General features: G+C 36.0%; 1 protein-coding gene and 1 long non-coding RNA gene across 12 annotated transcripts; one reads left to right on the top strand and one right to left on the bottom strand.

Moving 5' to 3' along the window:
* Positions 1-27,892, top strand: LOC103493280 (uncharacterized). Of its 11 annotated transcripts, XM_051086265.1 has the most exons (20): positions 91-251; positions 374-477; positions 2,363-2,415; positions 5,219-5,851; positions 5,946-6,152; positions 6,248-6,334; positions 6,414-6,521; positions 18,934-19,566; positions 19,657-19,863; positions 19,951-20,040; positions 20,118-20,225; positions 24,802-25,458; positions 25,551-25,757; positions 25,852-25,941; positions 26,019-26,126; positions 26,549-26,618; positions 26,706-26,953; positions 27,045-27,131; positions 27,294-27,558; positions 27,657-27,892. In XM_051086265.1, exons 3-20 carry the CDS (start codon positions 2,413-2,415, stop codon positions 27,659-27,661), a joined length of 3,813 nt encoding a protein of 1,270 aa, XP_050942222.1. In that variant the 5' UTR covers positions 91-251; positions 374-477; positions 2,363-2,412; the 3' UTR covers positions 27,662-27,892. The 11 variants fall into 11 exon arrangements, with proteins under 11 accessions (XP_050942220.1, XP_050942222.1, XP_050942221.1 ...); XM_051086264.1 differs by having other exon boundaries at positions 6,278-6,334; positions 26,549-26,953; XM_051086267.1 differs by lacking the exon at positions 26,549-26,618 and having other exon boundaries at positions 26,813-26,953.
* LOC127149895 (uncharacterized) lies at positions 22,242-23,969 on the bottom strand. Its single transcript, XR_007821754.1, has 2 exons — positions 22,605-23,969; positions 22,242-22,398 (listed from the first exon to the last, which is right to left on the bottom strand). It is a non-coding gene; the product is annotated as an uncharacterized LOC127149895 (long non-coding RNA).

Raw genomic sequence — 27,892 nt, 5'->3', positions numbered from 1 at the left:
TTTATCCACCGTGAGATCAACAACGTTATTCTCCTCTGGTACAAAAGTTTGACGACAAACATAGCTTTTAAAGCAAAATGCTATAGAAGAAACCTAAAATTTTTAGCGGCAAAAATGCGGTGCTTTTTTGTTCTGAAAAAAGGTAATTAATTATTTGCCCACTCTCCACTCTCTCCCATTCTCCTCCTTCTTCACACTCTCCGTTCCATATCCGCAAACAATTTCTCCTCTCCGAATTTCCACTTCCATAGGTCGATCCTCCTACTCAAGCTTTCTTTGTGTTAAATCTTCTTTTGTTCTTTTAAAAATCGTTTATGGGCTGCTACTTCACTGATTTCTTTCTATTTATTTTCATTTTTCTGCAATTTTGTAGGGTTTTCGAATTTGGTGGTGTTGGAGTTGGGTATTGGAGGTGTTGACCCAAATTATTCTTTTCTCTCAACCCATTTTTAAAGTGGCTCAGCCTTAGGTGAAGAGGTATGTGTATTTTAACTTTCTATCCTTTGGTAAGTTGTTTTTTCCTAATCATTTATCTTCACAATTCTGATATTGTAAGATTTTTCTTGAATCTATGTTGCATTTCCTTGTTGCATATGTGCAATTCGTAATTTAAAGATGATCTTGGATTGGTTGTGTATTTCTATTTCTTGAGTGTTATTTTTATTTCTTTTGGTCTACACTGTTAACTAGCACCTTTGCCTATATGTCTTCCACTGAAATTTGGAAAACAGAGAATAGAAAAAAAAATTAGAAGAAAGTAATACAGAAAATTCTATACGCCCATTATTGATTAAAGAAAAGAGAAAGAATAACTTCCTACAGAACAACTAAGTGAGCGCCATCTGAGACGACGATTTATTTTTTCTTTGCCCTTTATTTCTTTTTAGTGGGATTCCGTGGTTTTGTCTGCTATGGTTGGTGTTTCAGCAAAGGAGTTTCTGGTAAACTAAGTTTTTTCTTGGAATAACGTTGTAACCTTATGTTTTCTCTATATCCTTGCAAAAAATTCTCAAAATTTGAAATAAAGCTAACGTTTTTCTGTTTTTTTGGAGTAATTGTTCATACGCAAACTTAGTGCAGAAAAACGTTATTCCAAACTTATTGTAGAAAATGTTTTTCAAGAAGTAATACATAATTTCTCTTTCAATTTAGTTTTCAGCTTAAGGGATTGCATAGCTCACCATCCAAAGAATTTTGTTTCATTCCTTTGTTTAGTTGCAGGATATCACTGTGAAGACATCCAATATCTTTCTAAACTTGTTTAATGAGTTTTCTATAGTTCCAAGGTGGCGGTCAAGTTTTTGACCAACCTGACCTAAAAAGGGAAGCTAAACTATGAAATTAAGCAACAAATAAAATTTATAAATTAACTTTCAAGGTTTTAACCCATAGCTAATTTATACATATATCTGTTTGTGAAATAGATAGTTTGTGGCATTGGTTAGTTTCATTTCTTGTTTTTATCAATAAAATGATTGCTTCATGTTATAATTTATTATCCATCTAGTTGTGATTACATTATGTTAATAAGGTGCATATAATTGGATAAAAAATTGAAGATTCTGCACGTCTTATTAGCATTTCTGACTTAGGCCATTGCTTTAAAATTTTCATGTGCATGCTTGTTGTGGAAAGAATGTCCCCTTGTATTACTTTTGTTTGATTTAATCCATTGAAACTCTCAGAAGTATTCATATGGGACACAAGATTATTTAGAACAAATTTAGAAAAGTGCTACAAGTTCTAAGACTAATGAAAAACAAATTAAAGTTGTGAATTGTATTACTGTAAAAGAATAATAGATTCAACCTTTGAGATGCTCTTTTCCTTTTTCTCTCTCTTTTTTAAACATCATTTACAAAGTTTTCTTTGTCAGTAGTTATGTTCCTGCTCCGAGTTCTTCAACCCCCAATTATTCTTTCAATTTTGTTTGTTGCCATTTTCTTGTCTGTTTATTTGGGAGTTAGAGAGAGAAGAAGGATTTTTTTTTCTAATATTATTAAAGAAAGTGTTGAAATGGTGTAAGTGATTGAGTGGTGTGTTTATTTTCCCATATTAATTGATCACCACCAACACCAAACCTCTAACTTTTTGACCTCTTTCCTTAAACTCTCGGCTTATGTTTATTATATAATCTCACTATTTAAGCAAAGTTTTCAATGATTTTCTGTAGTTATTGCACTAATATCAATGAAAATAATTAATGATATATATATATAGACACACTTATGTTTGTGTGTATCGGGTAAGCTTTGGCGTGTGCTTGAGATATCTAAAGATAGTTGTTAATAAATAGAATTTCTAGGGTGGAAAAGTTGTAAAATGCTTGGCAAATGTTTTCACCTGTTGCATTTGGTTGCAGGAAATAGTAAATTTTCAAAGTCCAATAGCTTGTCTTAGTGTCATGATACCATGGTTAGCCGCTTGCCTTTTGATTAAGTTTTGTTTGCTTGTTTTCTTCTCCATTTTATAATTTGGTCTCTAATTTTTCCTTTTCTTCTTCTCTATTTTTAGTATAAAAATTACTAATAAAAGGAGAAGAAGAAACAATAACACTTGTGTATGTGGAAAACCCTAGATTAGGGAGAAAAAACCGCGATATAAGTCTTTGTGTATTTCTCTATCTCAAAAGATCACAAGGGATGGAATATATATAGACCATAATGGGCCTTGACAAAAAAGGAAATAAACAACGGTATAAAGATTACACAAATATCCTTAGTACAATTATTTTCAACACTCCCTCTCAAGTTTGGGATGTAGATGTCAATCAGACCCAACTTGCAAATACATGAGTCAAAATTCTGCCTGAGCAACCCTTTAGTAAGTGCATCAACAATTTGTTGATTTAATGGAATGTGCGGAATACAAATACTGCTATCGTCAAGTTTCTTCCGAATGAAGTGTCTGTCAATCTCAACATGTTTAATTATGTCATGTTGAATGGGGTTATTAGCTATGCTAATAGCGGTTTTGTTATCATAGAATAGCTTACTCACCATCCTAGCGAAGGTTAGACAGAACCTTCTGGAACCAAATCTCTTCACAAATTCCCAAACTCATAGCTCGCTATTAAGTTTCTGCATAACTCCTAGCAACAACTCCCTGTTTCTTGCTCCTCCAAGTTACAAGGTTGCTTGACATAAAGGTACGATATCCCGAAGTAGACTTTTTGTTAGTCATCGATTTTGCCTAATTTGAGTCGGTATAGGACTCAATGTACCTTTTGCTGGTCTTCCTGAACATCAAACCTTTTCTTGGAGTAGTTTTCAAATATCTCAAAATACGGTTCATAGCTTCCATGTGTTCTTCATACGGTGCCTGCATAAATTGACTCACTGTACTAATTATATAGGAGATATTTGGTCTAGTATGTGATAAATAAATCAATTTTCCCACTAATTGTTGATACTTTTCTTTATCCACAGGAATTTTGTCAACAAAACTTCCTAGTTTTACATTGAACTTCATAGGGGTATTGACTGGACGACATCAGTTCTATCTGTTTCTTTCAGTAGGTCAAGTGTATATTTCCTTTGTGAAACTGAAATTTCTTCCCTTGATCGTGCAACCTCCATCCCAAGGAAGCACTTTAGATTGCCTAGGTCTATGATCTCAAACTCGTCACCCATCTTTCTTTTTAGCCTGATAATCTCTACAGTATCGTCCACTAACAAGACAATATCATCAACATAAGCAATCAACACAACAATTTTTTCAAATTCAAATCTCTTCATAAGATCAGAGTGTCCCTGAGTGTAATCTTGGGACTTAACAAATGTTCTGAATCTATTGAACCAAGCCTTGGGAGATTGTTTCAAGCCATAGAGAGATTTCTGAAGTTTACACACTTGATGGTTAAATTGGACCTCAAATTATGGAGGAGAACTCACGTACACTTATTCTTCCAAATCACCATTTAGGAATGCATTTTTTACATAAGTTGGTGAAGAGGCCACTCCTTATTGACTGCAACGGACAAGACCTTGACTGTGTTTAACTTTGCCACAGGTGAAAACGTCTCTGAGTAGTTTATTCCGTATGTCTATGTGAACCCTTTTGCAACTAGCCTAGCCTTGTACTGGTCTAATGTCCTATCTAATTTATACTTTAGAGTGAATACCCATTCGCACCCTACTGTTTTGTTATCCTTTGGGAAGATTACACAGATCCCATGTCTTGTTTTTTTCAAGAGCTCTCATTTCTTCCATGACAGCCACCTTCCACTTAGGACTTTCCATAGCTTCATATATGTTCTTTGGTAATATTGCAGCATTAAAAGTTGTAGTGAAAGCCTCGAGCTTCGGTGATAGACTGCCGTAAGATATGTAGTTGCACATAAAGTTCTTCGTGCATAACCTCGTTCCCTTTCTCAAGGCAATGGGAAAGTCAAGAGAGGGATTGTAACTCCCTGGTTTATTTGAGTCATCTGAACTAGTTTCACGTAGTTATATTTTGCCTTTATTTTCATCACATCTAGTGGCCTTCCCTTCTTGAACTGTTACATTATCCTAGTCTTCTTCAAACACATCGTCAACCACATCAACAATATTATCCTCAATACACAAGTTATTGTTATTAGAATTAGTAGTACCTTGAGCATGGGTTGGTTGTCAAGGTTTTCGTGGTAGGGTTTTCCATTGGTTGATTTTTGTCAATGACGGCTAGGGTGTTGTTATCCATGGCTATGATACTATATAAAAATTAATAATAAAAGGAGAAGAAGAAAGAATAACACTTGTGTTCGTGAAAAACCCTAGATCATGGAGAAAAAACCACGACATGAGTCTTTGTACATTTCTCTATCCCAAAGAAATAAGAGGGATGGAATATATATAAGCCACAATGGGCGTTGATGAAAAAGGAAATAAACAATGGTATAAATATTACGCAAGTATCCTTAGTACAATTATTTTCAACATTAAGATTTTATCTCACCAATGCATTGGTTGTAACCAACCATCATTAGACCTAGAAAATTGTTGAGCCACATTTCCATAATGCATTGAAGCATATTTGACTAACATTATCTAATTCATATTCCTTGCATAGGTGGGCAGGTGTCTCCTGTACATGGATAAAATACAATATCTTTATGAATTGAGCTTAGGAAGCTTCTTTTTATTTATATGTTCCTTACATCATGTATCATATGATTGATCTACATTAATGTGCTTGATAATCGTAAACTAGCTTATTATAGTATTTTTTTTTCTAGGGAATGAAGAAGAAACTAAGAGATATTGTTGCCAAAAGATGTATTGATTTTGATCCAAAGGCACCACGAAAGAGACGTTCCAAGCGCTTAAAATCTCTTTCAATAGACCTAGCAACTACTGAGAATGGCAACGACGGAGAAATGAATGAGAGGGAAGGAGATAACATCGGAAATAAGTTGTTTGTTGACCAATCTCAAGATTCTTTGCCAGTAGTAGGAAATAAGCCACCTAATATTAGAGACAGTCTTGATAGTACACACATAACTCCTAGATCACCTTTACCATCGGATTCCCTAGCATCTCTTGCCCTTTTGAAGTTAGCTTCTAAGGGACAAGTTTCACCAATTTTAGATAGATCACAAAATGTAGTAGAACTTATCAATGTTTTTGAGCCAACTATGCAACAACTCCCTAAGAAACGTAGAGGCCCTACAAAAATTGAACCCATTGCAATTGAGGAATGCAATAAAGTGGGTATAACCTTCGACCAGTTTGGACAACCAATTGAGGAGGATTCAATTGGGTTGTCTTCATTTTTAGGTCCACTCGTGAGAGAGGTAGTGCCTGTGACTTTAAGCGATTGGAGAAAATTGTCTACAAGATCCAAAGAAATTTTATGGACATCAATTCAAGTAAGTATTTCATATTTCCATATTACATGTTTTGATTGATTATAGGATATACACACACATTCACATATGCTCAAAATTATTTGAAATATTGTAGTTAAGATATAATGTGAAAGAAGATTGGCAAAGAAAATGTATTTTTCAAAAGATGGGTAGATTGTGGAGAGCAGAAAAATCACGAATTTTGTCACAAATTCAATCAACTTCCACTAATGAAGAGCTTGTTAAAATGAAGCCATCCAATATACAATCTATGTACGATTGGATGGAGTTTGTGAAAGAAAAGAAGAGCACAAGGTTAAAGGTAATTCATCGTCATTTGTGTTAAATATATATACTAGTACAATTAATGCCTTTGTGATCAAATTGTATGTATGTGTGTATATTATATATGATTAGGCTAAAAGTGAAAAGTTCAAATCTATGAAGGAGATGCAACTTCCAAGTACACGTTGTAAGAGTTATACTCGATTGGCAGAAGAAATGGTATTGATTATTCTAAATTAGAACTATATTCACAATTTAAATTTATTACTAATTGAATATGCTTATTTTTGTTTTTAAGAAAAAAAGCTGTTTAGATTCATCACCAGTGAGAAGGGTTGCATTACGGGAAAAAGCACACAGGAAAGAAGATGGAAATCATGTTAACTCACAAGTTGCAAAAACATTGGTAAAGTTACAGAAGCTCTATTATTAATTAAACATACAAGTGATAAATGTGTCATATTGGACGTAGTCCCAAGTTTGGGACGAACGGTATATTTTGGGTGTTCTCTTTTTTTTTTTGCCCTTTGCTTTATTATTTATAATTTTATGATCGTTGCTCTTTTTGGTTCTAGCTTGTGGAAGTGTGAGTTTGAGATATAATATAGTTTATTTCGCATTTATTTATATCAAACGTAAATTCCCAACATTGAAGATGGATTGTTATGGAAGGGTGCTTCTCTTGGTGATGTTGGAATAAAAAGTTGGTGAATTGGGCTTGTCTAGTCATTGAAATAGGAGGAAGTAGCGGTGTAAGGAAAAACCGAAGAAATCGAACAAATCGATTAAGTCGACCAAAACCGCTTGTTAGGTCAGTTAGAGTCGAGTTGAAAATATTAAAAATCAAACATTATAGGTTGCTTTCGGGTTTGGAAAAAAACTTGGGTTGGGAAATCGAATTGGCCGACAACATAGATAAAATAATGTGTAATTAATGTCTCAAAGAATTTCGTAGCAAGAGTAGGTGCTTCTGGCCACAGGAGGTTGCGAGTTCAAATTTGTATAGTGCATGAAATTTTATTTTGTTTAAGATTATATAGGTTAAAACATGTGACGTCTCTTTTCTTCTGTGTGCCCTGCTGATCCAACCAAACCCGTTGATATAGACGGTTCGACTGGCTGGATTTAGGACTATATTCGGTTTGACATTGGTTCATGTCAATTCTTCCTCCAAATGAGCAATTTGATTATGGTTTTCTATAAAAACCAAGCTGAACCAAACTGCTTGCATCCCTAGGAGGAGGAATTGCCAAAGGGCGTTGTGCCTCTATAAGGTTTGTTACAGAGTATATGTAATTATAAGAGCTTATTAGTCTTTTGTCCTTTATTGTAATTTACTAGTCTTTATTTAGGGTTTCCATATATGCTATATATATTGAATTCTATTGTATAGAATGAAGTAAGGAGTTGTTTCATATTTTGCTCTATCTACAAGGGTAGAACAATCATATATTGGTTTATTCTATGACGGCTACATTCCGTTAGGGTTAAGTTTGGGTCACCAAGTTTGAGTGACTGTTTGTTGACATCGCCCACCTCAAAATGACTACCATCGTGACTGAGAACAAAAGCAGTGCACCCAACCACACGGAGAGGAACATCAGCAATAAGTTGTGTGGTAGGGTAAGACTTCTTGGGACATTCAAAAGATGTTTGGAGGTGGAGGTTGCGAGATGACATTCTATTGATAAGATGAACTACAGTGAGCACTGCATCCCCCATAAGTAGGAAGGAAGAGAAGTAGACAACATGAGAATGAGAAAGCGAGAAACCTTGAGGAGGTGGCAGTTTTTTTTGTTTAACCACCCCGTTTTGTTGAGGAGTATAGACATAGGAACTTTGATGTACAATCCCTTTAGAGGACAAAAATTCATGAAGGGTATTATTCAAGAACTCACAACTGTTACCGCTACGTAGAATAGCAATTTTGGCGTAGAATAGCAATGGTTGTGTAAAATTGTTGAAATATTGATGAGACATCGAATTTATTGATGAGGAGAAAGATCCATGTGAGACGAGTATGATCATCAATATAGGTCATAAACCGATGTTTTTTTGAAGTGGCAGTGATTCGCGATGGCCCCCAAACATCACTATGAATGTGGGTAAAAAGTTGGTAGGTTTGTAGGACTAAGGCATAAATGAGACTCTATGCTGTTTCACACGAATACACACATCACAAGATAGAGAAGTGACGTTCGTTTAGAAAATAAACGAGAAAATAGATATTTCATATACTGAAAATTTGGGTGGCTAAAGTGCCACAAAATATGATCTTTTTCAGAAGTTGAAGAATAAAATGACAATAAACTAGTCCTATAACAATCCCTAGAAGAAGCATTATCGTCAAGGAAATAGAGTCCCCTATTGTGCTGCGTAGTGCCAATCATCTTCCTTGAGCTAATTCTTGAAAAAAAACAATATTAGGTGAGAAGACAGTAATTGTAAGATATCTTAGGCACATGTAGCACATTCTGTGGAGTGAGACCATCAAAAGGGGAAATATGACCCTTGCCCACTTTAGGAGCAAAGGACCATCTGCAATCCTAATTTTTCCATTGCAGCATAGGGAAGATATAATAGAAAATGTTCAAAGGATTGAGTTAAATGGTCTGTAGCACTTGAATCAAGTGTGTAGAGTTTCTTCCCATCGATGCTAATAAGATTGAAGGATTGAGAGTTACCTGGTCTGTAGCATTGGAACAAGCTTCCCATTTTACTTTTCAGTGTGGGAATTAGAGGACATCGCATTGAAGGCTGCAGAATCAATGGTAGAAACAACCACGATGTTTATTGCACTTGTGCAATCTTCCTTTAAACAAACTTCAGAATACACCTCCATCAATAAAGGGATAGGCTTCTGACCCAGTATACGACCACGAACTAAGTCAAACTTGGAATTCAATCCAACAAGAAAATCATATACACGATTAACTTCCTTAATTTTGGAGTATTGAACACCTCAATGAGGACAGTCTCAGACTATATCTTGACACTGATCCATCTCTTGCCAAATCAAGGACAATTTGTTAAAGTATGGAGTGATCTCCATTGTCCTCTGCTTGCACTCGTGAATATGCTTATGCAAAGCATAAAAGTGAGATGCATTTTGCCTCTTTAAGTATAACTTCTGAACTGTATCCTATATGTCTCGAGTGGTAGTGACATACAAAAAAAGTTTCCCAATTTGATGTTCCATAATATTAGTTTACAAAGACCAAAGAAGAGAGTTCTCCTCTTTCCAAATTCGCTCTTGAGGGTCTTCTAGTTTAGGTCTCGGTGCCTCTTCTGTCAGATACCCAAATTTGTGAGGCTCTTAAGGGCCATAATGGACTAAGACCACGAGAAATAATCTTGGCCATTCAATTTCAACCCTTCAATCAACCTGTGGAATTTCCCATGAAGCTAGATAAATAATTTGCAGTAGTTAAGGTAGGAAAAGAGGTTATTGAGTTCTTCGAATACATTGTTAAGATTGAAGGAGAGGTAGAACTCGTGGAGGTGGAGTCTGGGTTTGAGAAAGCACCTAGAAAGTTACCAACTTCATTTTTGCTCCAGCCACTTGCTCCTTATCAGCCACACATATCTGCCTTACAAACTCACTAGCTTTGTTTTTGCTCCGCCACATACTGCTCGTCAACCACAAATATGTCGTACAAATCATCTCGTCACCCATGGATTTATTGCTTCAAACTTGCATAGATTCAACCCAGTTTTGAAACTACTCTGAACATCAGACTAAATCCATGGAGTTTCTATATTCATTTGTTGGGATCTTCTATTCTTAGACCCATTCCACACATTCACTTGCTTGTTTCAATTCAAGACTGATCCATTTAAGTCTTTGTTCGGTTTTGGCCAATCGGCTCTATTTAGTTTGGTTGGTTCAACCATTCTCAGTCTAGTTTAGTCAAGTCGACTTGGTTCAGTTCGGTTTGGTTATCTTGGTTCACTTAGTTTGGTCTAATTCAAGTTGGCCCATTTTAGTTCGTTTGCAATTATGGAAAATCTGAAAAGGAAAGTTATTGGTCGTGTTCTGTTTTCAAATCAGTCATTCGTGGGTATTATAGATCTCTCTTTGAGGATCTTTGTTATTGCCCAGAAGTTTTTGTTTGGTTCTTCGTAGGTTTTGTTATAGATCTCTATATGAGGACCTATGTTTCTAACCTAGAAGTCTTTGGTTTCATTCTTCATGGGTTTGTCTTTAGCCTAGAAGTTATTTCCGTGTTTGGTTTTTCGTGAGTTTCTAATTCTATCCTAGATCTACTAATTTGATTCAGACGTTTTCTTAGCAAACTCAAGTTGTTTGTGATTATACCACCTTGAGTTTAAGGGAGGGTGTTAAAGGAAATTAGGGTTTATTCCTATTTAATATTTTCCGTATTTGTATTTTTCCTTCATTATATTTTGGTCTTTTTATTCAGTAATGTAATAGGTCATTGTGTATACTTTGATTTATTCAATATATTATATTAAATTATCACGTACAACAAAGTTTGGTGTCTACTGGATATGTGAAGACTGGAGAAAAATTGAAAAATATCTTTACAAAATTTGAGTTGAGTTGAATAGAATACCTATGTGACTGTGTAACAAGCTAGACATGATTAATATATATGCTCTAGCTTGAGGGGAGTATTATAGTATGTATGCAATTATATTGAATTCTATTGCATAGAATGAAGTAAGGAGTTATTTAATATTTCGCTCTAACTACAACATCACCAAACACAACATCATTTGGAGGGTGAGGGGCGTGATCGTCTTTGTTAGCTATTGGGCTTGAGATATATGCTTTCAGTGTATGATTAAAAACAGGTTGGTGTTTCTAATGTGGTGTATTGTTTACATAATAAGATTAGATGCGCCCTCATGGAAAGTCACAGCCAAGATGATGGTTGATTAAATGAGAGAGAGGTGAAATTGTGGGACTGGTCGAGAGGGAGAGGTGAACAATGGGTAGAGAAGGTGTTTTGTAGGTGATTTTGTGGGGTCCTTCGAAGGTTTGGGATGGATTATTGAAGGATGGAATATGTTTATGAGACCAACCAAGGGATGAGGATGGTTAGATGAAGGGGGAGAAGATTTTGTAGGGTTGTGAATAATTATGTGAAGCACCGGTTGGATAATGAAGTGATTCCTTCTGGGAAATATTCTCCAGTACCAAATTAGGGAGATTTTTTGAGTTTTATGGCTGCTGAAAAGGAGGAGAATCTGCCTTAAATTCATTGACTACAATTGGGGATTTACCTTTTTCAACCGATGATGCCATTAATGTTGTAGTCTCAGTAGATTTTCGATTCAAAACTTCCAAATCTTATGCTCGCAATGCTGTGGGAGATGATGATTTGTCCAACTGGTGTCTAATGGATACACCTCAGATGTTCACCATGGTTTCCTTTCAAGTCAGTTTGGATGGCAGGAGGAGATGAGTTGAGAGAAGCAAGTAATCAGGTGGACTTTCAGCCTTGCAGCCTTCAAATCAATTCCCCTTTCTATTTGACTAGTTGCACGAACAAAGCCACCACATCATCCTCAATATACTTGAAGATCTTTTTTGTCCATAGGATTGGAGGAAGGTTAAGAACATCTATCCAGCCACCATGTGATGAAGCATAATTTTGTTGATAGGAGGAGGAGATTGTGGCATCCAAGATCATCAGATGATACTTCCCAACAAACCCATTCCATTCAAATTGTAGCATCGAGGTTAGGATTATATACATGAAGCAATGCTTTATCATCATCTTTGTTGAAAGATGTTGAGAGTCCCACATTGGAAAAACCAAGGGGACTCACACTTCTTATATAGATGAGCTACTCCTCTCAATGCCAATTGGTTTGAATGAAACCCTATACTATCAAATATGGTATCAAAGCCCGTAAGTTCAAACAGGTATTCGGTCCAAGATTGGTGAACTCAAAGAAGCACCTACTTAAGGGGGCATGTTGAGATGTTGAGAATCACATCTTGGAAAAACCAAGGGATTCACACTCCTTATAGACAGATGAGCTACTCTCATTGTCAATTGGTTTTGAGATAGAACCTCATACTATCAAATATGGTATTAGATCCCATTAAATCTAAACGTGTATTTAGTCTGAGATTGATAAACCCAAAGAGGCACCATCTTAAGGGAGCTTGTTGAGAGATGTTGAGAATTGCACATTAGAAAAACCAAGGAGACTTCCACTCCTTATCATTTAGATGGGCTACTCTTTATTGCCAGATGATTTTGTGATGGAACCCCATACTATCAAATAATCTCCAATGGGGTTGATGGTACATCGGGGAAAAGTGTAGATTGAATGTCAGACAAAATTTCTTGCCATGTATCATGAAGCTTCTGTTGTTGTATCTCCACCATGGAAATCCAATCAAATTGTGGGTAACTAAGTACACCATCAGTAGATGGAGGGGACAAGGATGTAAATTTCTGTTGTTGGGGCATGGTTTATCAAAACCAGTTGTTCGGTTTGAGCAGCATCCTTGCATATGTGATTCTTGTTATGGAGAGGAGATGAACCAACCTTGTAATCTGCTAACAAAGAGTGAAAAGAGAACCATTCTTGTTTGTTATCATCCTATGGTATGAAGAGCTTGGTTTGTCGCCCTGTATGAAAGAGATTAGTGAGCTCAACATAATAACCATTTTTGATATTTGGTTTTCCAGCCATACAGTAGCTCCTACATCATTGCAATTTTTTTTTAAAGAATTTGTAGTTGTAGGGGTCTCGATGAAGAGAATTGAACAAGGTAGTCAGCCAGTCAAGAGCTTTCCATAAGAAGCCAAGGGATTGTGATGAAGTTCTTCCCTTTTCAATTATTTTAATTGAGCTCCCATTGTTAGAGACTTCCAAGTAGTGCGAACAACTTTCAATCAATGTGAATATAACTGATGCGATAGGGCTTGGTTAGTGGTTCAATGGTGGCAGCCAACTGACGGATGGTTATGGGAAGTGTGGTGAGAGAGAGGATGGAGGAGGGAGGAGAGAGGGGAGAGGGGAATGCATGTCTTTAGCGATTGGAGAAATTCTATTTTAACTAGCGATGAATATGTGTAAGAGTAATTTAAAAGGTCTTAGGGTTCGTGAAACAACAAAAGCTATTTATATTTGTTAGTTTATGGCTCGGGAGGGGGTTATGAAACATTTGACTTGTTCATTTGGAGATTTTAATTGTATTGCTGAAGTTCTTGAAATGAAAAACTATTGATATGTTTGACATGATTTGGGGGGCGAGGTGTGGAGGTTTATTAGACCATCGATTATTCATCAATATCAGAGAAGGAAGAAGAACATAAATAAGAAGTGATAGGAAAGTTGTTAGTCGGTTATAAGGGGGACCACTTAAAAGAGTATAAATAGATAGACGAGAGAGAAAGTCAGGGGAATATTTTCATTGGGGTAGTTGAGAGATAGGGTTATAGTCAGAGAATTGTTGGTGAATGAATTACAACAATGAATTACAATTCGTAATTCATTTTTTGTTTCTTATATTGTAAGCATTTTACCTTGAAGTTCAATAAAATTGTTCATTCTCTTCTTGAGAATTCTGTGTTGGATTTGAGATCCAACATATTGGTATCAGATCAACAAACCTGGGGAAACCAAAGAAAATGGCTAAGAAACATGAGGAAAGATTTGAATCGTTGGAGTAGGAGGTTTTGGGAAATGAAGATCGACTTATAAACGTTGCCGATGATGGAAGAAAAGCTGTTGACGATCATGAAAAACCATAGAGCACTTGAATGTGCAGAACGAAAAACAGCAACAACATTAGCAAGCGTTGATGAAGAACTTGGATCGGTTGAGTTCGAAAGCCGATACTTTGTAACAACATCAGGTACTTATGAAGTATATTGAAAGTATTGTTAATGATAAATTAGTTACGACTTCTGATATGGAAGGCTTGTTGAGTAAGATGAAAGAAGAGGTGGTTAGCGAAGATTCGAACGATGAATCAAAAAAAATATCGAAGGACGAAGAAGATAAGACAGTTGAACGAAACAAATTTAAAAAGGTTGAAATGCCTGTTTTTAATGGAAACAATCCGGACTTGTGGTTATTCCGAGCCAATCGGTATTTCCAAATTCACAAACTAACCGATTCCGAGAAGATGACTGTTTCGGTTATAAGTTTCGATGGACCGACACTCGACTGGTATCGTTCACAAGAACCGCGTGATAAGTTTACCGATTGGTCAAACTTAAAAGGGAGACTGTTAGAAAGATTTCGATCAATCAGTGAAGGTTCTCTGTATGGCAGATTTTTTCGCAATTAAGCAAACAACAACAGTTGAAGAATATCGGAATTTATTTGATCGACTTGTGACACCATTATCTGATCTTTCAAATAAAGTCTTAAAAGACACTTTTATGAATGACCTATTTTCGTGGATTAAAGCTGAAGTCAAATACTCAGAACTAGTTGGTTTACCACAAATGATGCGGTTAGCATTGAAAGTGGAAATTAGAGAGATTATTTGAAGAGAAGCTAATTTGTACGAGTATTCAGGAGGAAAGTATTTGTACAATCCGGCCAATTATAATAAACTGAATGCATCTTCAACATACAACGATGGGAAGAGTAATAGTACGACTCCAATGAGAACGATTACACTACGAAGTGCTGCGAATGGTGAAGCCAAGAAGGAAGCTCTGAGTAAACGTCTCTCTGATGCAGAGTTTAAAGCTAAAAGAGAGAAAGGTCTATGTTTCAAGTGTGATGAGAAATATCATTCCGGGCATAAATGTAAAGACATGGAACTCAAAGAGTTGAGAATGTTCGTGGTACACGATGACAATGTAGAAGAAGAGATCATTGCAGAAGATTGTTATCACCCGAAGAAGTTGAACATGTTTGAGATGGAAGGAGGAGTTAATGCTGTGGTGGAATTGTTCATTAATTCGGTGGTTGGTCTCACAAATCCTGGAACCATGAAAGTTAGAGGAAAGCTACAAGGAGAAGAGGTAGTTGTATTAATTGATTGTGGAGCAACTCATAACTTTATCTCAGAAAAATTGGTGAATGAGATGAAGTTGCATTCCAAGGAGACTTCCCATTATGGTGTAATTCTGGGGTTTGGAACACTATTAAAGGGGGGTGTTGGTGAAAATGTTGAGATCATGTTAATTGATTGGAAGGTGACGACAAATTTCCTACCTTTGGAGTTGGGGGGTTAATGCAATTTTAGGTATGTAGTGGTTGTACTCCCTCGGAGTTACTGAAACAGATTGGAGGAATTTGACCATTACCTTCTTACATGAAGGCAAGAAAATTCTAATTAAAGGGAGATTCGAGTCTAACAAAAACCCGAGTGGGACTGAAAAAAATGATGAAAGCGTGGACTGATTCTAATCAAGGATATCTGGTTGAGTGCATAGCATTGGAGGGAGGAGTAATTTTACTTGAAGATGTAGTGGAAGAAGAAGTCACTATGGTACCAACTAATGTGCAGAAAATGTTAGACAAATTTACTAATGTCTTTGAGTGGCCAGAAACATTGCCTCCAAGGAGAGCAATTGAACATCAGATTCATTTGAAATAGGGACTGAACAGTGAATGTCATACCTTACAGATATGCATTTCACCAAAAAGCAAAGATGGAAATGCTGGTTGATGAAATGTTATCTTTTGGAATTATATAGCCAAGTTAGTCCCTACTCTAGTCCAGTGTTATTGGTCAAGAAAAAAGATGGAAGCAGGAGATTCTGTGTGGACTATCGTGCACTCAATAACGTAAAAATACTAGATAAGTTTCCCATTCCTATTATTGAGGAATTATTTGATGAACTTAATGGTGCAAATCTCTTTTCTAAAATTGACTTAAAAGATGGATACCATCATATAAGAATGCATAAGGAAGATATAGAGAAAACTGCATTTAGAACTCATGAGGGACACTGAATTTTTAGTGATGCCTTTTGGTTTAACGAATGCACCGGCTACATTTCAGTCTCATGAATTCTATTTTTCGGTCATATATAAGGAAATTTGTCTTGGTGTTTTTTGATGATATTTTGATATACAATAGAGGAATGGATGAGCATATATATCATTTAGAACTGGTGTTTGAAGTTTTACGTGAGCACAAGCTATATGCTAACAAAAAGAAATGTATTTTTGCTTTTCAGAAGGTGGAGTATCTTGGCCACATTGTTTCAGGTCAAGGTCTAGAAGTTGATCCAGAAAAAATCAGATCAATTAAACAGTGGCCAGTACCAACAAACATGAGGGAGTTGCGGGGATTTCTAGGACTTACTGGATACTGCAAGAGATTTGTGCAGAGCTCTATTGTGGCTTCTCTAACTCGGCTATTGAAATTGGGAGCTTTTAAATGGAATGAGGAAGCCCAGTTGGCATTTGACAAATTAAAGGAAGCTATGATGACCTTGCCAGTGTTGGCGTTACCAGACTTTAATTTGCCCTTTGAAGTGGAGACAGATGCATCAGGATATGGTGTAGGAGCGGTTTTAATACAGAACAAGAGACCAATTGCATTTTTCAGCCATAATTTAGCTTTAAGGGATCGTGCCAAGCCTGTATATGAGAGGGAACTTATGGCTGTAGTCTTGGTTGTTCAGCGTTGGCGACGACCATATTTGTTAGGAAGAAGATTTGTGGTGAAGACTGGCCAGAGATCCCTTAAATTTTTACTTGAACAACGGGTAATTCAACCGCAGTACCAGAAATGGTTTGCAAAATTGTTAGGATATTTCTTTGAGGTGATTTACAATTCCGGATTGGAAAACAAAGCAGTTGATGCTTTGTCCAGAGTGACTTCTATGGTGCATCTAAATCAATTGACAGCTCCAGCATTGATTGATTTAAAGGTCATCAAGGAAGAAGTGGAAAATGATGATCATCTTAAGGATATTATAAGAAGAATCAAAGGGGGAGAAGAGGTACAAAAGTATACATTACAGCAAGATATGCTACAGTATAAAGGGAGGTTGGTCATTGCAAAGAACTCAACTTTGATTCCAACTATCCTTTATACCTACCACGACTCTGTTTTTTGTGGTCATTTGGGTTACCTTCGAACATATAAAAGACTAACAGGAGAATTATTTTGGCAAGGAATGAAGGGAGATGTATAGAAACACTATGAAGAATGTGCAGTGTGTCAACGGAATAAGTCCATGTCTTTGTCACTAGCGGGCTTATTGACACCGTTACAGATTACAAGCAGAGTTTGGGATGACATCTCAATGGATTTCATTGAAGGATTACCCAAAGCAGCCAGATTTGAAGTAATTTTGGTAGTGGTGGATTGGTTTAGTAAGTATGGTCATTTTCTTACATTGAAACACCCTTTTGATGCCAAAATTGTGGCAGAATTGTTTGTCAAAAGGTGGGTAGACTGCATGGTTTCCCACAGTCAATTGTGCCTGATAGAGAGAATTTTCTTAAGCCATTTCGAAGGAGTTATTTCGTTTGGCTGGAATGAAATTAAACAGGAGCACAACTTATCATCCTCAAACAAATGGGCAAACAGAGGTGGTTAATCGTTCGGTAGAAGCTTATTTGCGATGTTTTTGTGGGGAGAGGTCAAAAGAATGGATCAAATGGATTCATTGGGCGGAATACTGGTATAACACAACATACCAGCAATCACTTGGAGTATCCCCTTTTCAGGTTGTGTATGGCAGAACCCCTCCACCATTGGTGTTTTATGGAGATCACAACAAAATTAACTCTACACTTGATGATCAACTAAAGCAAAGAGATATAGCTTTGGGAGCGCTGAAGGAACACTTGAGGAAGGTGATATGATTTATTTGAAACTAAGACCATATAGACAAGTTACTATGAGGAAACGAAGGAATGAGAAACTTTCACCCAAGTATTTTGGGCCATATAAAGTACTTAAAAGGATAGGAGCTGTTGCTTATAAGCTAGAGTTGCCACCTTCTGCAACTATTCGTCTTGTGTATCCTGTGTTCCCTATTTCTCAATTGAAGAGAGCTTTCTGTGAGTGTCAAAATCCATAGGATTTGGCTCCTTACATGACGGAAAATCATGAGTGGCTAGCGGTTCCACATGAGGCCTATGGTTACTAGAAGAATGATAAAGGAGAATGGGAGGTATTGATGAGCTGGAAAGGACTACCGAGTCATGAGGCGACATGGGAGAAATATGATGACTTTCAACAATCATTTCCGGACTTCCACCTGAGGACAAGGTGAAACTGGAGTGGGAATTTAATGTTAGACAACCGATTATTCATCAATATCAGGGAAGGAAGAAGAATGTAAATAAGAAGTGATAGGAAAGTTTTTAGTGAAAGTTGTTAGTCGGTTATAAGGGGGACCACGTAGAAGAGTATAAATAGATAGATGAGAGAGAAAGTCAGAGGAATATTTTCATTGGGGTAGTTTCTACTGTGGGCTCTTGAGAGATAGGGTTACAGATAGAGAATTGTTGGTGAATGAATTACAATTCGTAATTCATTTTCTGTTTCTTATGTTGTAAGCATTTTACATTGAAATTCAATAAAATTGTTCATTCTCTTCTTGAGAATTCTTAAAATGCTTGTTGTTAGTTGTTGTTGGTCTTATAAATGCACTAATATCGATGAAAATAATTAATGACACACATACACATGTGTGTAGGATAAGCTTTGGCGTGTGCATGAGATATATAAAGATAGTTAATAAATATAATTTCTAGGGAGGAAGATTTGTAGAATGATTGTCAAGTGTTTTCACCTGTTGCATTTAGGAAAATAGCAAATGTTAGAAGTTCAATATGATTAATCTACATTAATGTGCTTGATAATCGTAAACCAGCACATTATATTATATCTTTTCTAGGCAATGCAGAATAAATTAAGTGATAATATGGCCAAAAGATGTATTGATTTTGATCCAAAGGCACCACGAAGGAGACGCTCCAAGCGCTTAAAATCTTTTTCAGTAGACCTAGCAACTACTGAGGATGGCAACGATGGAGAAATAAATGCGATGGAAGGAGATAACATCACAAATAAGTTGTTTGTCGACCAATCTCAAGATTCTTTGCCAGTAGCTGGAAATGAGCGACCTAATATTGTAGACAATCTTGATAGTACACACACCACTCCAAAATCACCGTTACCATCAGATTCGCTAGCATCTCTTGCCCTTTTGAAGTTAGCTTCTAGGGGACAAGTTTCACCAATTTTAGATAGATCACAAAATGTAGGAGAGCGTATTAATGTTTCCGAACCAACCATGCAACAACTCCCCAAGAAACATAGAGGCCCTACAAAAATGAAACCCATTGCAATTGAGGAGTGCAATAAAGTGGATATAACCTTCGACCAGTTTGGACAACCAATTGGGGAGGCTTCAATTGGGTTGTCTTCATTTTTAGGTGCACTCGTGAGAGAGATAGTGCCTGTGACTTTAAGCGATTGGAGAAAATTGTCAACAAGATCCAAAGAAATTTTATGGACATCAATTCAAGTAAGTATCTCATATTTCCATATTACATGTTTTGATTGATTATAGTATGTTTATATTCATGTACACTCTAAATTATTTGAAATATTGTAGTTAAGATATAATGTGAAAGAAGATTGGCAAAGAAAATGTATTTTTCGAAAGATGGGTAGATTATGGAGAGCAGGAAAATCACGAATTGTGTCACAAATTCAATCAACTTCCACTAACGAAGAACTTGTTAAAATGAAGCCATCTAATATACAATCTATGCATGATTGGATGGACTTTGTGAAAGAAAAGAAGAGTGCAACGTTCAAGGTAATTCATTGTCATTTGTGTTAAACACACGTACGAGTACAATTAATACCTCTGATGATCAATTTTTATGCATATATATATAATTAGGCTAAAAGTGAAAAGTTCAAATCAATGAAGAAGATGCAACTTCCACACACATGTAGTCGTAAGGGTTATGCTCGATTGACAGAAGAAATGGTATTGGTTATTCTAAATGAGAACTATATTCATAATTTAAATTTATTACTAAAATTAATGCTTATTTTGTTTTCAAGAGAAAAAGTTGTTTGGATTCATCATCAGTGACAAGGATTGCATTGCTGGCAAAAGCACATAGGAAGAAAGATGAAAATCCTGTGAACTCACAAGTGGCAGAAACATTGGTAAAGTTACAGAAACTCTATCATAGTTAAACATACAAGTAATTAATGTGTTCAACATTTGTAGGAACCTTTATCACTTGTCACATTTTTATGTTCGATTTGCAACCGTTGATGTGTTAGTATTTAGTTTATGATTTATGATCTTTTTTTTTTGGGGGGGGGGGGGGATGTATCAAATTTAAAATACTTGTTAGGTTTAGTTGGCCTTTTCTGTTCCTTGGAAATGAATCTTACAGAGGAGGAATCCTACTTTAGCTAGGTATGAGCATGTGTAAGTTTGATTTAGATGGTCTTGAGGTTCTCGAAATAACAAAAGTTATTTATATTTGTTGGTTTATGGTTGGGGATTGGAGTTATCAAATATTTGACTTGTTTCATTTGGATGAAAACCACAACTTTCATTGAGGAAAAAAATGAAAGAATACACAACATTAAAAAAACTAAGCCTACAAAGAAAGGGGAAGCTCTTTCTATGAGAAGAGTCTTCAACTATGCAACAACATGACTGCATGATAATTTAAAAAGTCCTTCGAAATCGAAGCTGAAAGGGAATCATGAAAAGAAACGAAGTACCAAACATCTTTAACTTTTCCGCAAGAACTTTGGCTATGACCTTGTAAGAGAGTATCGTAAGACTGATTGGCCTAAAATCTTTAACTAGCATCGCATCCTCCTTTCTCTGAATCAAACATATAAATTTCTCCTGAACCCACGTATTAAGTTTTCCATTCTCATGAAGTTCTGTGAAAAGGGCTTGAAAACTGTCTTTCACCAAATTCCAATGTTTTACAAGAAACTCAGCCGTGTATCCATCCTGACCAGGGGCTTTATTCTTCCCTAGTGCTTTTATTGCTGAAAAAATTTCTGTTTCGGAAAAGTGGGCTGTAAATGTAACATTTTCAGCTGTGGAAATGCATGGCCAATCGGAAATGAGAGGAATATATCTATTTCCAGGAATTCTATTGTATAGACTCATAAAAGACCAATATAAGGCAATCAGTTCAGTGGAAGAATTTAGTTGCCACCCCTTGGATCGTTTACTACTTCAGTGATTAAGTTTTTCCTTCTTTTTTTGGCTGATAAGAACCGATGGAAAAACCCTGGACTTTAATCTCGAACTCTTGACCAATTAAGCTTGCACTTCTGAACCTGGTTTCTTTCTTCCACAAGATAAATGCTCATTAACTCAGCTTTTGAAGAATTTTGAAGCTCGAGTTCCCCTGCATTTAACCCAATGGTTTCTGCCAAGCGTCCCACTTATCTATATCACATAATAATTCCTTTTCCCTTCTCATTGCATCTAAAGCAAAGGCCCTTATCCAAACGAGCCCTAAACTTTGCATCCGATAGTCTCTTCACTGGAAGCTCTCCCTTAGGGTAATTCTCTTTGATGGGAATAGTGATTTGCTTCATGTGAAACTCATTCTTCCTCTGGTTCCCTTTATCACTTCCCATTGGATTCTTAGTAGGTTGGGATTCTACCCCCCTTGGTTCAGGAATTCCCAATTCTGCCCGTGCAAATTTCAGAGCCAAGTTTCTAGCGTTAACCACTTCTGCTTGTAAGGCTGGTTCTAATCCAGTCACAAAGGCATCCACACTCTCTGCCATATCAGGTAAAGCTCCTAAAGGAGCCAAGTAGTTCACAAATTTCTTCACACAGTCATTATAAGACCCTTCTTGCTTAATGCGGTCTAGCCCCTAAGCTTATCTGTCCAGTATCATGGAATGCTCAAACATTCTCTCTTTCAGATCTTCCCAAGATTCTACATTCTTTCGGTTGTTACTCCATCTATACCAATCAACTTCATCGTGACCGAAACTCAACTGCTACCTTAACCTTCTCGGATTCTGGTAAATCATTAATCTAAAAAAAATGTTCAGCCATGTACACCCAAGACTCTGGGTTCTCTCCCACGAACATAAACATCTCAAGTTTCTTATACTTGCTTCTGTCCACTGTTACTGTTCCATTGTCTGTCAGTGTCTCCAAATCTTCCATCTTTCCCTTCAGTTTCAATACTAACCCATCAGATGTGCACGATTCGTCCTTGCGCTTATGGGTGTTGCTTTCTCGCATGTCTTCTGCCATTTTGTCGACAACCTTCTTAAGTTCGAGCATTATCTCTTTCAGGCCCAGATTTTCCTTTTTTGTCCCCTCTAATCTCTCTTCCATCTGTTTATGAGCCATCAAGTGCGTCACCACACCAGATTTTTGGGCTTTGATACCAATTTGTTAGGATTCTACTTTAAAATAACTCAATAATCCTAACATAAGGCTAAAAACAGAGGCAACACTCTGTTGTATTATTTATGTTAACAAAAATAAGAAGTCACAAGATGTTTTTAGCAAGAAAATAACCAAGCAAAAAGACAACATACCCAGCACCTTATAGAGGATTGGAAACTCTCCCCTAAGCTTCAGCAGCTTTTTACACAAAATAAACCCTACCTGCAGCAATCCCCATAATATTCTATTTATATCTCTCCTCTACCCGTGGGCCCCACCTGTCAAGATCTTTTCCCCAATCATTATCCCATCAGTTAAATGACCTTTCTGCTCCTTTTATATTTGTGAATGATTGGAGGCCTAACACCCTGCTTGTCTTCCCGGGAGAAAACATGAATGTAAGATTGGTAACGAGAGGTTGGCCTCATGACACACCTTAAAACGCATCCTGAAGATGCACAAAATTTCGTCAATCTCGTGGCTCCACTCTCATCTTTGCCAATTCTAAGAAAAAATCTGTTATTTTAACCCTGAATCGGTTTGTTGATGGATTCAATGAACCATCATAACTGATGCTTCATGACTTGAGGATTTTGTTGAAATCTACATCCTCGATGTTGTATACCACTTTTGTCTTCAAACCAGATGCAGTAGTAGGAATTAACCACTTTGCTGCTTACCACTTCCATTGGTCCCTGCAAGTTGAAAATCACAAGAGGAGAGGTGAAAGATGGACTGCTCTATCGGTCAGAGAAATTGCCGGGGAGAAAGGTGAAGGGACAGGGGAGGGGAGGAGAGAGGAGAGAGATGGGAGAGAGAACAGTCTTCCAAAAATTAACTTAACCTGTCTTTCATTTCCAGCAGACTTATGCAAAACAAACGATTTTCTATCCACCACATCCTTCCCCATGGAACTCACATTACTTTATGGCTATTTGAAACTTGATTTCACTGGTTAGCCCCTATCTTTCTATTTCCTATAGCAGAACTGGGTTCCCAGATGGAACTACAATAAGAGACTCCAAATTCTTCACTATTGAACCTATTTGAGGATCGACTGGTCAACATATATAAACATTTCAACTTTACTACAATAAAAACTGATAAAATTCCCTACAGTAAGTGTAGATCTCAATTAGATTTCATATAAATCAAATTGGTTTTGACTGAAAAGACAAAGCCAGCTGATAGAAGGAAATCGAGAAACAAGGTTAGGAACAGGTGTTGTATTGCCCTCAGGGCTTACTCAACCACTAAATCACATGTTTCAAGAGATCCAACAACAAATATGAAAAAAGGGGTATAGTTAAAGAGAGAGAGAAGAAGAATCAAATGAAACCCATGATGGCTTTGTTTGAATACGCTAAGTTAACTCATCCCCCATGGCAAGAACTAGTAAAAATTGAGCAGACCAACCATTTCTCGAGGGGGTTCAAGGAAAACAGAATCAATTGATGAACAGTGAGTGAGTGATTTGGAGGAAATCAAGAAGATGGGTCCTCGAGAAAACTATTTTGTTGAGGTTTTTTTGTTGTTAGTTGTTGTTGGCCCTATAAAGGCACTAATATCAATAAAAATAATTAATGATATAACACACGTGTGTGTGGAGTACGCTTTGGGTTCTTGAAATTCAGAGAGGTTTAATTGTATGGCTGAGGTTCTTGAAATAACAAAAACTATTATGTGATAGTTAATGATTGGGGGTGGAGGTTATCCAGTTTAAAATACTTGTTAGTTGTTGTAGGTCCTATAAATGCACTAATATTAATGAAAATAATAATGATATATATAAAGTATACACATACGTATGTGGTGGGGTAAGCTAGATCGTGGGTATCAAATATAGTTAATCAATAGAATTTCTGTAAAATGCATGCCGAATTGTTTTCATGTGTTGCATTTGGTTGCAAGAAGATAATAAAATTTCAAAGTCCAATAGCTTGTCTTAGTGTCTTGCTCCCATGGTGAGCCACTTGCCTTTTGATTAAGTTTTGCTTTTTTTGTTTTCTTCTCTATTTTATCAATTTGTCTCCTTTTTCCCATTTGTTTTTCTCTATTTTTTAAGATTTAATCCTACCAATGCATTGTTTGTGCCAAACCTGCAGGCTGCATTAGACCTTAAAATTTGTTGAGCCACACTTCGATAATGCATTGAAGCATATTTGACTAACATTATTTGATTCGTATTCCTTTTAATGGTGTATATTGATAGAATATATTTTCTTTATGAATTGAGCTCAGGAAGCTTCTTTTTATTTATATGTTCCTTACGTTACCTATCATATTTTTGATCTACATTAATGGGTTGATAATTTTAAACTAGCTTATTATAATATATTTTTTTTCTAGGGAATGGAGAAGAAACTAAGTGATACAGTTGCCAAAAGATGTATTGATTTTGATCCAAAGGCACTACAAAAGAGACGTTCTAAACGCTTGAAATCTCTTTCAATAGGTCCAACAACTACTGAGGATGACAATGATGAAAAAATGAATGAGGAAGGAGATAACATCACAAACAAGTTCTTTGTTGACCAATCTCAAGATTCCATGCCAGTAGCTGGAAATAAGGCATCTAATATTGGAGACGATCATGACAGTACACACACAATTCCAAGTTCACCTTTACCATTAGATAATGACAGTACAGACAGGACTCCAAGTTCACCTTTACCATTTGATAGTGACAGTACACACACAACTCCAAGTTCACCTTTCTCATTAGATAGATCGCAAAATTCAGGAGAACATATCAATGTTTCTGAACAAACTATGGAACAGCTCCCCAACAATTGTAGAGGTCCTACTAAAATGAGAACCAATGCAATTGAAGAGTGCAATAAAGTGGATATAATCTTCAACGAGTTTGGACAACCAATTGGGGAGGCTTCAATTGGATTGTCTTCATTTCTAGGTCTACTCGTGAGAGAGGTAGTGCCTGTGACTTTAAACGATTGGAGAAAATTGTCAACAAGATCCAAGGAAATTTTATGGAAATCAGTTCAAGTAAGTGTCTTGTACTTCCATATTTACATATTTTTATTGAATATAGTATATTTATATTTGTACACAATCAAAGCTATTTAAAAATGTTGTAGTTAAGATATAATATGAGAGAAGATTGGCAAAGAAAATATATCTTTCAAAAGATGGGTAGATTGTGGAGAGCAGGAAAATCACGAATTGTGTCACAAATTCAATCGACTTCCACTAGTGAAGAGCTTGTTAAAATGAAGCCATCCAATATAAAATCTATGCACGATTGGATGGACTTTGTGAAAGAAAAGAACAGCGCATTGTTCAAGGTAATTCATTGTCATTTGTGTTATGTATCATATGAGTACGATTGATGCCTTTGATGATCAATTTTTATGTGTGCGTGTATATATTTACGATTAGGCTAAAAGTGAAAAGTTCAAATCAATGAAGAAGAAGCAACTTCCACATACATGTAGTCGCAAGGGTTATGCTCGATTGGAAGAAGAAATGGTATTGATTATTCTAAATTAGAACTATATTCATGATTTAATTTATTACTAATCGAATGTGGTTATTTTGTTTCTAAGAAAAAAAGTTCTCCAGATTCATCAGCGGTGACTAGGGTTGCGGTATGGGCAAAAGCACATAGGAAAAAAGACGGAAATCCTGTCAACTCACAAGTTGCAGAAGCATTGGTAAAGTTACAAAAGTTCTATTATTAATTAAACGTACAAGTAATTAATGTGTTTGACATATTGTATGAAGCCTTTTATCATTTTTCACGTGTATGTTTGATTGTTAGTTTATGATTGGGGAGTGGACTATCAAATATTTGACTTGTTCGATTGTATTGCTGAGGTTCTTGGAATAACAAAATGAATTTATACATGTTAGTTTATGATATAGGGAGATGGGGTTTAGAGGTTATCCAATTTAAGATACTTGTTAACTGTTGTTGGTTCTATAAATGCATTTTATTGCATTGTTGAGGTTTTAAGTTGGAACAATGAAAACTAAATATTGATATGTGTTAAGTTATGATGATTTGGGAGGATGGGGGTAGTTACCAATTTGAAGATAGTTGACAACTTTTGTTTGGGTATTTATGTAATTTTAGGAGCGTATTGAACAAATTGACAATGAAGGGATAAACACTATCTCAAATAATGCTGTCAACGAAACAATAAGTAAAGTTCTTGGTTCTGATCGAAGTCATATTGGAGCACTTGGATTTGGAGCCACCATAAAAAAGTTTTCTTTATTGTCTCAACTAGATAGCCATTATGCCGAACTTGAAGAAACAAATGACAATAAAGGAATAATGACTGGTTCAGATAATGTGATCAATGATGCTATAAGCAAAGTTCTTGGTCCTAATCAGGGTGGAGCACTTGGATTTGGAGTCATCGTCAAAAAGTTTTCTCAACGAGAACATTATACCAAACTGGAAGAAAAGTATAAGAAGATGGAAAGAGAAATGTCTGAAATGAGATCTTTAATGTCTCAACTTCTAAAATCTCAAGTATGGAGTACTTTAGTAGAATTAACATTGGTCTATTTTCACATTTTCTATTTGTTTGACTTGTATACATTTTTTAATTCTTCGTTTTCAGGGTAATGGAAGTGAGCACCTTTCTAATGCTACAAATGAACAAATTGTCAACAATGTTGCTATTGACCCTATTGGATCTTCACCTTTGGTATAGTATTTATTGCTCATTTCTTATGCTCTATTTTAATTCTAGTATTTCTTATGCTCTATTTTAATTCTAGTATTTTGTTGAACTATGTGAGACAATAAATTTTTATAACTTTTGCTAATTATGCTAAATATTGCCTCTTATATTGTTTTGTTGGTAAAGAGTATTAATGACAACAATGCTCTTCGCAAGTGCAAAATGTTAGATTGGTGTGGTACAGGAGAGGTAGTTGCTGAAGGTCGATGGTCTTCAAATGACCCTAAAGTCATTGTTCATCATGTTCCCCTCGGTCCACAAGCCGTAAGAGTGTGGGTGGACTTGCCAAAGAGGCCGGATGCATTTTTATGGAGACCTAACTCAGAAATGACATACGTCAAGGATGCTGTTGGTAGTACAATAGCATGGCCTTTTGACAAAGTTATTATAAGTATGTCCATTATTTAATCATTATTTAGAACTAATTTTTCGTCAACTAATTTTTCTTTTATGTATCTATTCATTTATTTTGTTCACAACTTTTTGTAGGTTGATAAAAGATTACTTTACTACCAAAAAATTTCATCGTCACAAGCTTAGTATTCAATTTTTTGTAAAAACAAATTTTGTAACGAATAGATGGTATGTTAGATCAGCTTTATGTTAAATTGATATTACTACCTATCTCTTATTGTGGGGCAATATGGAACTTTTGGGAATAGTTGTACACATAAACATGCATTTTAATTATATGACCTAATTTTTATGGATAATTATTTATTGTT

Source organism: Cucumis melo, chromosome 6 (genome assembly GCF_025177605.1).
Source record: "Cucumis melo cultivar AY chromosome 6, USDA_Cmelo_AY_1.0, whole genome shotgun sequence".
Lineage (NCBI taxonomy): Eukaryota > Viridiplantae > Streptophyta > Magnoliopsida > Cucurbitales > Cucurbitaceae > Cucumis > Cucumis melo.
The sequence above is the reverse complement of the archived record's forward strand: the minus strand, read 5'-3'. Positions and strand labels throughout refer to the sequence as shown.

Excerpts from the sequence above, each read along its gene's own strand:
- LOC103493280 (XM_051086261.1), top strand. Across the intron at positions 5,852-5,945 it reads TTTTATGGACATCAATTCAA|TTAAGATATAATGTGAAAGA; the intron begins GTAAGTATTTCA and ends GAAATATTGTAG. Across the intron at positions 20,226-24,801 it reads CACAAGTGGCAGAAACATTG|GGAATGGAGAAGAAACTAAG; the intron begins GTAAAGTTACAG and ends TTTTTTTTCTAG.